This window comes from Euprymna scolopes, chromosome 15 (genome assembly GCF_053919585.1).
Source record: "Euprymna scolopes isolate OS-2025 chromosome 15, ASM5391958v1, whole genome shotgun sequence".
Lineage (NCBI taxonomy): Eukaryota > Metazoa > Mollusca > Cephalopoda > Sepiida > Sepiolidae > Euprymna > Euprymna scolopes.
The window spans coordinates 65,460,099-65,473,091 of NC_136496.1; the positions used below are offsets into that span (position 1 = coordinate 65,460,099).

At 33.9% G+C, this 12,993-nt stretch overlaps 1 protein-coding gene across 4 annotated transcripts in view; it reads right to left on the reverse strand.

Moving 5' to 3' along the window:
* The window catches only part of LOC145293849 (WASH complex subunit 4-like), a 144,978-nt gene that overhangs the window by 51,370 nt on the left and 80,615 nt on the right, over window positions 1-12,993 (reverse strand). For all 4 annotated transcript variants that reach the window (XM_080140540.1, XM_080140543.1, XM_080140539.1 and 1 more), the window contains exons 18-23: window positions 11,986-12,102; window positions 9,705-9,873; window positions 7,702-7,856; window positions 5,144-5,218; window positions 724-828; window positions 71-160 (exon numbers count right to left, since the gene is read on the reverse strand). In XM_080140540.1, coding sequence (XP_079996666.1) covers window positions 71-160; window positions 724-828; window positions 5,144-5,218; window positions 7,702-7,856; window positions 9,705-9,873; window positions 11,986-12,102 — 711 coding nt within the window. The remainder of the gene's footprint in view (window positions 1-70; window positions 161-723; window positions 829-5,143; window positions 5,219-7,701; window positions 7,857-9,704; window positions 9,874-11,985; window positions 12,103-12,993) is intronic.

A 12,993-nucleotide genomic window follows, 5' to 3' on the forward strand; every position in this document is an offset into this window, starting at 1 on the left:
CTTCTAGTCTTCATCTCTTTACTAATTAGTATTTTGAATCATCTGAACCTCCCCCTTTTGTTTAACTTACCTTGATTAATCGAGATTTGATGTGTTCATCAAACATAAACTGAGAGAAGATGAAAAATTTTTTCCGCAAAAACTGATACGTGAAATTGACCTGAAAAAAAATGAAAGAAAAAGGAAAGAAAAAAAAATCATCAATTAAAGAAATTGAAAATTTGGAAGACTTTAACAATAGATTGGAATATAACATTATGGAGAATGACAATCCAAACTAAAAACTGAAATGAAGGCATATCTGATTGAACCTGCATATGGAAAAAGAATAGTAAAGGCAAAATAAAAGATTTAAAAAAAAAAAAAAAAAGAATTATTTTGGAAAGAAATCTAAAATTGTTGCCACATCTTGGCATAATCATGTTGACACAATGGTTCTCGTTAGATCACAGTGTTGCATCCTTGTGCTTGTTTTGCAAGTAATTCCTTGAAATGTATTTCGTACTGCACTTGTATCCCCCTCAACAAAAATGGCCCAACCCACCCAACTAGCAAAATCCCATCCCTTCACTGTAGAGGTCCCTAGATGCTTGAATATTTTCTACTTCGATAGCTTCTTTTATCAAATCACTTGCCTTTGGAATTTTATTTCTGCTCTATTTCCTTGACCAAGTGTCAAATGCATAAATTTAATTAAAGTTATATTCATGTAAATTTACTTACCGTCGTGTTCATGATGCCAATACCATGTGTTCTGATAGAGTTGGCAATGTGTCGGATGTTTATGGTGTTCAAGTGTTTATTGTTACTTGAACGTTCAATGAAAATCTGAAAGACAAGAAAATGGAAAAATCTGAATGTTTAATGAAATCACTTTTTAATCCAACCATATGTTATGAAGTTAATAACTTTTTCATGCACTATCGACCAAGCTGTCCCATTGCCACATTTCATCCTAGTGCCTATTTTACAAGTAATAAAATCCCAGCACATGTCATCCATCATTCCTCATCCCCTTCAAGTCCTGTGGCATTGGGTGAGTGACAAACACTGGAAGTTGTAGCCACAAGCCTACACACAGACGGCTCAGGCCATAGGGTCTTTTTAATAACTGAAGCAGAAATGGAGTTTGGCAGTCTTCTGAGTGTCCAAGAAGCTCTCTTTAGGATAGCACTGTTCATCACGTGGCATGGGAATGGGCTAGAAGATGCCCCAAACACTGCCCGTTCCACTACATCCTGGTGGCATTACCATGGTCATAAGAAACCTTGATAATGTGGTCAAGAAACAAGAACAAAAAAGATTCTTATCAAGATTGTGAAGTGGAACATTCGTACACTTTTGGATAATAATGACTCAGACAGACCACACAGATGTACTGCACTCATTGCAAGTGAACTCACCAAGTACAATATTGACATTGCTGCTCTAAGAGAAACGAAACTAGCAGGTGAAGATCAACTTAATGAAACAGGTCAAGGCTATACCTTCTTTTAGAATTTGCAGTGAAAAACGCACTTGTGAGCAAACTGTCCAGACCTTCAAGACAAGTAAATGATCGACTAATGACATCGAGATTCCTTCTCTCGAATCGGAAGAAGTTTGTCACCTTGTCAGTGGATATATTCTTACTGTGACTAACCCCAATGAAATCAAAGACAAGTTCTATGAAAACCTGAACACCATCATAAATGCAACATCAAATTCAGATAAGCTTATCATGCTTAGTGACTTTAATGTAAGAGTAGGTTACGACAATTCCACTTGGGAGGATGTGATAGGAAAGAATGATGTTACAAAATGCGATAGTAATAGTCTTCTTCTCCCTCAAGCCTGCTGATAACAAACACTATGTTTCACCTCCCTATTTGCAAAAGAATGTCATGGATGCATTCTCGCTGAAAGCACTGGCATCTAATTGACTATATCATATATATATATATAAAAGCGAAAATGTATGTTGTATGTATGTTGTATGTATGTATGTATGCTTGTGTGTATGTTTGGATGTCTGCTAAAGACTTTCGACAGACTCGATGAAAATTTACAAACTCAGTATCATATCAAAGCTCCATCCTTTGCTCGAAAAATATCGAAAAATTGGCCAAAAATGTTAACTTTTTCACCCCGAAATCGACAATTTTCGACAAGGGGGGGGGTCAACAAAAACGGTCCTCTCGTGACAATGACCAATTCTACGCATGCGTCAGATGACGTCGTGACCCGATTTACTTTAAATAGTTGAAAAACCGAACAAATTACATGTATGTCGCGTTAGCTCAGTTGCTTAAGGCCTTGGTTCATTATCTAAACGTTTTGGGTTCGAATCGTGCTGTGAGATGGGTTTTTTTTTTCGATTTTTTAAATTTAAATATTGAACCAGTGTTTCATTTTTCTGCTTTTTTTTTTTTTTTTTTTTACTTTGCTTATTATTAGCGACACCCAAAAACACCCGGGTACCCACCGATTTTTTAAATTTTAATATCGAAATAGGCTTATTGAAGCCATTTTTCACGACTTCGTTTTTCTGTTTTCATCGTTCGTTTGCTTTACGTTAGCTTTTTTTGTGTTTTTTTTCTCCGCTTAAGTGTTAACGTTGTTTTCTGCTTTTACTTCGCTTATAACAAACAAACCTACGTCGTCGTCGTCAGCATCGTAGTCGTCATAACGCTCGACGACTTCCGGCCGCGCACCTGTCAATTTCAACTTAAATAAATTCAAACATCTTTCACTAACTCATTCTGGCTGGCCGATTTTATTTTTTCAAACTTCGCCTCAGGGCTTCGGGTTCGATCCTACACCCCATGTTCTTTTTTATTTAACACCACACACACACCTACAAACACCCGGGCAACGCCGGGTATCCCCCGCTAGTCATTAGGAAAAGGGACAAGCAGAGCATACATATCATTAGCACCATGTGTGGAAACAAGTGCTGAGCAGATCACCGCCATATAGTGGCTAAGCTCAATCTACATATCCAACCAAAGAGAAGACCCCCAAGGAAATATAGCACCAAAATGACTGAATGTCAACAAGCTGAAAACAAAAACTGTCCAAAAATCTTTCTCTGAAACTCTGGCAAAATGCCTTGAACCTACTGTAACAGACAGTCAAGATGTGAAAACAATCAGGGAAGGTAATCTGTAAGATCATGTACAACACAACCATGTAGTGTCTTGAACATATTTCCAGGAAAAAAAATAATTGGTTTGATGAGAACTGCATTGAGGTTACTCAATTTTGAAGGAGGAGAATTGTTTTGTATAAAAAATTTATATTGAAAACATGGAAAAGTTGAAGCTCAGACAGATGCTAAGACAAATTCCTGGCTAAGCAAGAAAGCAGAAGAGATTCAAATCTATGCAGATATGAATGACTTAAAGAATTTTTTCATGGTCTCAAGAAAATTTATGATCTAACCCCATCTAGATCATCATCTCTCCAAAGTGTGGATGGATCCACTTTCCTCACTGGCAAAAACATGATCCTGGGAAGCTGAGCAAACCATTTTAAGTGTACTAAACCATCCTTCTATCATCAATGATGAGGCCATAGACTACCTCCCCAATTTAGTATAAACAAAGAAATGGACACAAACTCCCAACTCTTGAAAAGATTGAGAAAGCAATCTGCTTGTTATTCACTGGGAAAGCACCTAACTAAGATACTATTTCAGCTGAAATATATAAAAATGGCAGCAGAACCATGACTGAAAAACTGTCAATTTTTCCACTTCATTTGGTATGAGGAAGTACTTCCCCAAGACTTCAAAGATGCCTCCATCATACATCTATACAAGTGCAAAGGAATCTGCCAGATCTGTGAAAACCACCAGAGAATATCCCTGCTATCCATTGCAGGCAACGTACTGTCCAGAGTACTGCTGAATAGGCTCATAGTTTATCCGGAAAAAGAGCTCTTATGAGAGAGCTAGTGCGGATTCTGCAAGGATCATGATACTATATATATGATGTTTGCTGCCAGGCAATTTTTAAAAAATTGCCAAGAACAACATGTGGATCTATACTCCAACTATGCTGATCCGACCAAAGCATTTGAAAATGTAAGTAGAGAAGGCATCTAGAGAACCATGGCAAAGTATGGGTGTCCTAGAAAATTTATCACTATAATATGCCAGTTTTATGATGGAATGCAGGCCAGAGTACAAAATACTGCAGAAACCTCTGACCTTTTTGAAGTCACAAATGGAGTTTTAGCTCCTACCTTGTTCAACTTCATGTTCTCTGAACAACATATGGGATGATTACAGCTGAGTGAGTGCATACAATGCATTGTCATAACAGTCCAAACTTGGCATTTTTTGCACTAAAAGGAAAATTCTTGTTTTTGAAAAATAAGCAATAATTTGTCCATGCAAAACAATTTTGTTGGACCCACTAAGCTGATTTAAACCATGCAAACATTGGGGTAAGTTTGCAGTTTACAAGCTTAAAAATACTTTGAAAATATATATAAGACTTGAATTTCATACTAAAAATTTTCATACTTAAAACATTGCAAGAGGTTTTGCAAAGTTCAAACTGCCATTTCACAAGGGCTTTCATCCTTGAGTGCTTAACGTCTCTCTGTACAGGTGTTTGTCAGGACAACCTGGCATGAGGATACTTTTCCCTAGAGGTAAACCCTAACCAAATACACAAAATCACATAGTATTCACAGCTCAAATAAGATCTGTTTACTCACATAAGCTTTTACAAGGAATGGTGCACCCTCTCCAAGTGATGTTACGTCAAGTAATAGCGTGAAGCTGGATACTCCACACTAGATAAATTCTTGTCTTGGAATCCAGTAAGAACAAGAGACCAAAATGAAAGATATACTACAATATATAAAAATCGTTAATTGGAGAGAGGAAAATTATGTTCTCAATTTCTTTACTGACTCAGTGTTAAAGAACTTTAATGGAATATTCGAATATCTATGTATCTCACACAGAGTTCAAGTGTTAGCCCCAAGTATTATGCTGCTTGATTTCTGATAACTTTAACTGAAGTAAAATAAAACAAAAAATGAATTATCTCCTCAATAAAAGTATTATGATTGATTTTGCTCTCCGTCACAAATTGTTGGAATGCGTGTGTATCCAGATATAAACAATTAAGTATTCTTTTAGACTGACCTGATTATTCAGATTGTAGAGATATTTGGAAACAAATACATGGATGTTTCTCATGATTTCCAGCACATCGAGGCCCTGGAAAGAAAAAATACAAATATGAATATATTCATGAAGAATAAAAAAAACTGAAGTGAAAAATAATCCCCAAATCTTTAAGGTTGAAAAATGTTTTTTAATAGATTTTTGTTTTATTAAAAAAATTACATTTCATAAAAAGTGTGAAAATCTGTTTAGGAGTTGAAAAAAAAAAGTATTGGAAAATTGTACTTTATATTATTTGGATCATTCAGACAACTGTTCTCATCTTGGATGTTATTCTTACAACGATTCTGTCTATATAATCGCTGACATTCTTCAGATATGTCTTTTTAGACTTGGAAAACTAATATATATATATATATATATATATATATACATATATATATATATATATATATATATCTGTTGCCGGGTTCAAATCTCTCAACTGGCATTAATCGTGACACCCTGCACTAATGATTCCCAAAAGGATGAACCACTGGTGTCTGTAGGTATTTAATTATTATTATAGTAAATAATAATGTCATCCCCTTTTAAGAAACTTGTTTCTTATCGTTGAGAACTCTCAGTTGTAATAAAGTTGGTCAATTTAGCTTATACGTACATATCGTCATATAATGATTAGATCACTCTGACTGATGTTAAAACATTTAATAAGAATTAATGTTTAAATTTCAACTGTATCTCTCGCAGTTGATGGTAGCTGAATGGTTCAGGTCCTTGCTAATGAAGCCAGACATGACTTCTGTTGCCGAGGTTCAAATCTCTCGACTGGCGTGAATCGTGGCACCCTGCACTGATGATTCCTGAAAGGATGAAACACTAGTGTCTGTAGATATTTAATAATTATTATAGTTAATAATAATAATAATAATAATAATAATAATAATAATAATAGTAAAAATAATAATAATTTTGATTGATTGATTAATTGATAAATCTGAATTGGAATCAGGAATCAGAAAAGTTTGTGCATATTTTCTGAAAACGATTCCTTTGATTATCTTTTTTATTTAATTTTGGTTAAAACAAAACCTTCCTCAGCTGGTAGTAATAATAAAATAATAAATATTTGTTGGTTTTTAAACTACCAGTAAAACTAAAATCTAAAGATCTTCCATGCATTTTTACATTTGAGAAAGTATGTACACATATAACGTGTTTATGGTAATCGGGAAAGAAATAGCCACTTTATAGCTTAATATTTCAAGATTTATAAAGAATTGAAATTGGTAATTGTATCGGAATCAGGAATTTAGTGTGGAATTAGGAAAAATATTGGAATCATCCCATCACTAATATATATATATATGTATATATATATATTTTTAAGATATTTGAAAACCAAATAATGCGTTATCTTTTTTTACTGAATAAAATCATTTATTTAATAGTTGAAACTTTCAACAATTAAAATGTCATTTTAAAAGCAAGTGTTCTCTTTTTTCTTCTTCATTCTGCTGATATTAATCCTAGGAGTGGTGACCCTTTAAAGGAAATAGCAAAATATTTTTTCTCTTAAAATATATGAAGTAACAAATAACAACCCTACACATCTAAAAACAAGAATAGGTTTAAGGCTACTAAAATTATGAGTAGAATTGTCCGCATGGATCTGTGGCACAATGGATAAAGTGCTAAGTAATAATCAGTTCTAAGTGACAGCCTTCTAGAGGCTGAAGGTTCAAACCCCCAGTACAGGCAATATAAAGAATATAATTTACAACTACTTAAGACTACTACTTGGTCATGGCCGACTAGACAAGAACAATTTACTTCCATAGATTAAATAAAAGGTTTAATTCAAAATTTCATACAAATTCTGGATTTCAACAAGATACAGAAAACAGGTGAAATGCTGCAAATATTATTTGCAAGATGAGTGTAGTAGTCCAAATGATACAATTTATCAAGCCTCATCTAAAAAATTCTGAAACATAATTGAACTTTAACATGTTTCATATTTATCAAGAAGCAAGATTTGTATTTCCTGTGTTGATAATATGAAGTAAAATAAATATTTGGTTTGCATTCTTTATGGCATATAAACCCTTTTTAGGTTATTTAATGCTGAAGCATAAAACTATATTATAAACAATTCATTGTATATGCATAACTGAATGCAAGTTACTATTTTTACATTATTGAAATATTCGGACTACAATTCTCATCTTTATTATGTTCATAACATTTTAACGAATATAATGTCCAATCTTTTTCAGATACGTCTTTTCAAATTCAAGGATATTTTAATTAAACACCGGAAATGATACGGAAAGGTTCAGTTCCAAATTCCATGCAGTTTTCACAAGTTTGACAGAGATGTCCAAGTCAGAGTGAAAGATTTCCAAATCCAATTAAAAAGTTCCCAAGTTCAAAAAGATGCACCAGAAGAAGGTTGGAGCTTATATCAGCTGAAACATTGTGAATAGAATACCAAAGGTGAAAAAAATAGTCTGAATAATTCAAACAATGTTTTTATAATGTTTGCTGGTACAGAAATCGTAAATTGAGGTTACCTGTTCCAAAGTTTGACTTGGTAAGTGTGATTCAATAAGAGTGACGCCATATTTTTCTTCAGCCATGTTTTTCATCTCACTGTATGTTTTCCAGTCATGTAAGGTGACAGTCGTCAAATTATAGAAAGTTTTATCCAAATAATGCTCAACATAACCTGAAAAGAAAGCAGTTGCATTAATGAATAGCATAAACAATTAAAAATATTTTTAAAAAACAATAAACAAGCCAAGTATGAGGGGTCCCCCTCCATGAGTGAACAACTTGAGGGCAATTTTGCCCCAATAATGCCCCCTAGAAGGGCAACCAGAATTATCCTGGAAAATCTATTCTGGCAAAAATTTACTTTTACTATGACTAATATTTGTGCAAAATTTCCAAAAATTCCAAGGTTATTGTGAAAAGTGTAAACAAATGAATGGGCAAACGATTTTGGGACAATTTTATCCCCATAATGCATCCTAGGGTGGCAATCAGAGTTATTCCAGAAAATCCATTCTGGTAAAAATTTACTTTCACCATGATTAATGTTTGTGCAAAATTCTTAAAAAATCCAAGGCGTGATTATTGAGAAAAGTGCAAACAAACGACCAAACAAACAGCAGGAAATAACTAGGTCCAATCCCTCTTTTGTCGGGGGACCAAAAAGATTTCATTACATTTTATCAACAAGGTCGAATGAAATTAAATAAATTTGTTGAGAAAAAAAGGAAAATACAGGGGATGTGCTGTTAACCTCATATCAAGTCTCTGGATTACAATTTCCCAAGGTCAATTTATTTAGGTATCTCATTTGCATATCATGTTATACTTCCCTAAATCTGCAAAGATTGATGCCTTGATTTGATCTCTCACTCCTTCTGACTATTCCTTTTTATTATCTCACCAATTTCTTTGAACGTCAGCTCTTCTAAATTGCTTGGATATGCCACAATTGAAAATTCCTGGATCGCTTCGCACCCAACTGTTGCGGGGAATATATCAGTAATTTTATTTTGCTTCCTTTCACTTTGTTTATCTTTTAATTCCTTTACTCTGACCACTACCTCGAAGCATCTTATCCATGTTTCTACAGCCAATGTGTTCATGTATTCTATCAGTGATGCTACTGTTGGGTCGTGTTAATCTTGTATCAAATCTTGGTGTGACAGTGGTATCCACTGCTTGAGATTTGCTCTATTTATTTAGGTATTTCATTTGCATACCATGCTAGAACTGAAAAAGCATAATCGGAAATTGTAATGTGAATAGTGGTTAAACTTGTTCTGATGCAGATTTACATTTTAACTTGGTCATCATTTATATACAGACTGATGCATATGGTCACTCGTACATCTTCCCTTTCATTCAGTAGTTTGCATATTCTGTACATATTTGTATATTCTCTAGCATGTAGTGTAATAGAAAAATTATCCAAAAGGAGATGACAAACAAAATAACTATCTTAGAAAAATGAAAATTATCCAATTGCGAATATTAAATGTATTTGTCCTAAACAAAATTTAACAGTACCAAGCTAGTCAGAGAAGCTTTGAATTGTAAAGAATTTCAGGTAAAGAAATGGTAGTATTAATCCAGTCAGGATCAGCAGTGACCCTCTTTTCATATCAAAATGAAAAGCTATGATTAAAAAATTCAAAGAGACATTTTATACAGTGATTCTGGTACCTGATTGGTTCATTCTTATTATCACTAGCTAGAAATATAATTGTCCAAATATTTGTGATCATACCCAGTAAATGCCAAAAATATTGCAACAGCAATCATTTGTTAATATCACCTCATGTTATCTTGTGATTTTAATACTAACACTAATTTGCAACAAATATTTATTTAAGTAAAATAAACATTTTCTGACTATATTCCAATTTCAGATAATAATAATTTAGAGAAACATAAATTCAAATTTATTTTATATTCACCATTAAATAAAGAGCAAATGTTGCACAATTGTCATGCCTTAATTTGTTATGTATAAACAGCAAAGCAACAAATTGTCACTTACTTTTAATGTTGATGAATCGGTCAAAGAACCGGATTGGTCTCACTCGCAGAAAATTGGACAAGTCTTTCAGGCCCACTTTATGAGGATTACGGTCATCTAGTTGCAGGTGAGAGTGAATGTGCAATCTCAAATCGGTCTCTATAGCACGGCACAGTGGATCAAGGAGATTCTATGGAAGATGACAGGGAAGGAAACAAAAATATTTATTACAGAAAAAAACTTAAAATAATAAATCGTGCTATCTCTTTATCTGGCTTCATCCTGCAATCTTGTTTAGTTGTATCTATCTGATTCTCTTCAAGGTCAATATATAACACAAGATTAAAAAAAAATTTTTTTTAAAATTAATGTTTAAATTCAACAGCATTTCTTGTGATTAACGGTAACCAAATGGATTGGGTCCTTGCTAATGAAGCCAGAGATGGCTTCTCTCGCCGGGTTTGAATCTATTGACTTGTGTTAATCGTGACACCCTGCACTGATGATCCCCAAAAAGATGAAGCACTAGTGTCTGTAGGTATTTTATAATTATCATAGTAAATAATTATGTCAGCCCCTTTAAAAAACTCCTTTCTTATCGTTGAGCACTTTCAGTTGAATTAAAGTCTGTCAATTTAGCTCGTATGAGCAGATCATCATATAATTATTAGATCACTCTGACAGACGTTAAAAAGCATTTAAAAAATAAATGTTTAAATTCAACAGCATTTTGAATTCTGTAGGAAGGAAAAACACAGAAAATGATTGGCATTATTTAAAAAAAAATTTTTTTCTGATATTAGTTGCACAATCAAAGTTTTGAGAGATGTTACTATTTAATTCATATATAGGAGGAGGATGCATGGATTCATATCTTTCCCAGGGCCATTCGTGAAAATAATGCAGTATTTCAACAGAACACAAACTCGGCAAACCGAGCCCACAGTCCACAACTATAATCACTACACCACATGATTTACATTCTTTTCTTTTCCAACTTTCTTATCTTTTTGATTTTGCCACAAATAGGGCATATTACCAGATGCTAGACATTCACCTGCGATTTCAGAAAATCCAACAAAGAGATTTTTTGAGGATTCTAACTGTCCCTTTAAGTGCAATTATTTAATATTTGTTGCACTGTGTTTATATTCGCCAGGTAGTTTTTTGAAATCTTATTTTATGAGCCCAATTGTTATGATTACTAGGATAATGAAAATCTTCCTAAGATTCCAGTTTCTTTTCATGTCATACACAAAACTCTGGTATTTCGTTATCTTTCTCTCTCTCAGCTCTGTTTAAGCCAGCATCATTAGTGACACTGATTTAAACTAGGGCTGTTAATCTCTCCCTCTTATCCCATATCACTATATCAGGTTTAATAGTTCTATTTTCTAAGTAAGTAGCTCTAGGAATTGCATAGTCATAGTGGTTGATGTATGACTTATTTCTAAAAGTTCTTTCTGGTATATGTTCCCAGGACTTGTTACATTGGATGGGTGGGTGGGTGGTTGTGTGTGTGTGTGTGTTTCTCTCTTTTTTTTTTCATTTTTCTTAAACTTTTTCTTCTAGGGGATGGGACATCCAACCAGATGTCTGACATTTACCCCTATTTTAGTGAGTCCAACCAAGAGATTTTTTCAGGATTCTAGCCGTCCCTTTCAGTGCAATCGTTTGTATTTCACTTGCACTTGGTTCACCGGGTATGCTTGCTATGTACTTTTTAAAGTTCTTTTTCATAAGCCCAGTTGCTCCTATGATGACTGGTATAATTGAAACGTCTTTTAATTTCCAATTTCGTTTCATATCATACATAAGTCCTTGATACTTTGTAATCTTTTCCCTCTCAACTCTGTTAAGCCCTGTATCATTGGGTACACTGACCTCTATTACGGTCGCTTTTTTGTTTGCTCTGTCCCAAATCACTATATCTGGTTTAACAGCTGCATTTTCAAGATATGTAGCAGTAGGGATTATGTAGTCATAGTGAATAGTGTAGTTGTCATTCCCAACTGTTCGTTCGGGTATATGTTCCCAGGAGTTTTTACTACACTGAATGTTGAGTTTCTTACATATCTTCCAGTGAAGGTATTTGCAAACTCCGTTATGGCGATCTGTATAATAACCGTCTCCAAGTAGGACTTTGCAACCAGAAATCAGGTGGCCCACACTCTCAACCTCAGTGCTACAGAACCTGCATTTATTATTGTTGCTTAGACCACACATCTTTCCTGTAAAATAATTGTACTTGCAAGGTTATTGAATTCAAATTCAAAATGATAATCATAAAAAATAGATATACCTCTTTCAAGTGATCAGTAATTTCTTTATCAAAACTGTCCTTCAACACTTGAGGAGACTCTAAATGTCGAACATACTCCATCGGTAACACACAATCTCTGAGAGCACCAAATAAGTACTGCAAATAAAATTGTGAATATATATGTAGAAAAAAATGGATGAAAACAACTAAACAATGCAATCAAATAGTCAAGGATCCGAGTAGCCAATGGCAAAAAAGAAAACCTGAAATTGAAATGAATTTCTCAATCTCTGTGTGGAGAGAGAGCAGAATAAAACAAAACACACAACAAAAAAACAACTAAAAACAACTTAAGAGAAAAACACTAAGTGCACATGTGAGGAGACAGGATGTTTGGTTTATTTTGCTTTATGGCATATGAACCCTTTTCGAGTTATTTAATGTTAACTTGAGTAATTTTGGAAAAAAGTTTTTATGCCTAAAATTCCTTTTATTTTCAAATAGTTATTCATAGGTTTACTTTAGTTGTTTCTTTAATGATAAATCAACCGTTTCTGTATTATTTAATGTGGAATCCACTAATTATGGAAAAAACATTTATGTTTTAAGTTCATTATATTGTTGTGTGTCAATAATGCAGTTAACACGGTACTGAGTTGAACTCAACTGGTTTGTGTTCTAAGTTAAGTGCACAGAGGTTGAAAGGTTGAGACTGACTGGTTTCAAACCCATTAACTTCCCTTGACAACATGCGCACTTGCATACCAGCAAAGGTCACAAGGCAGGTCAGTGCATTTTGGATGCAGCCGAGTAACAAGGTTACTGCCCCACACATATACCTTAATATAAATAGGGACGCACATGCATTCCTAGAGCAGTTTGAGTTTGGCAGTCTACAGTATAGAGCTAACGAGAGAATCTTAATTCAGAATGAGAAAACGAAAAAATAAGAAAAAAGATCTGAATCAATTCAGTAATGCAAGGCCACACTGTCAATGATGGAATCCAAATAAAAACTTCTCCAAACAATAAAATCAAGTTGTGTTT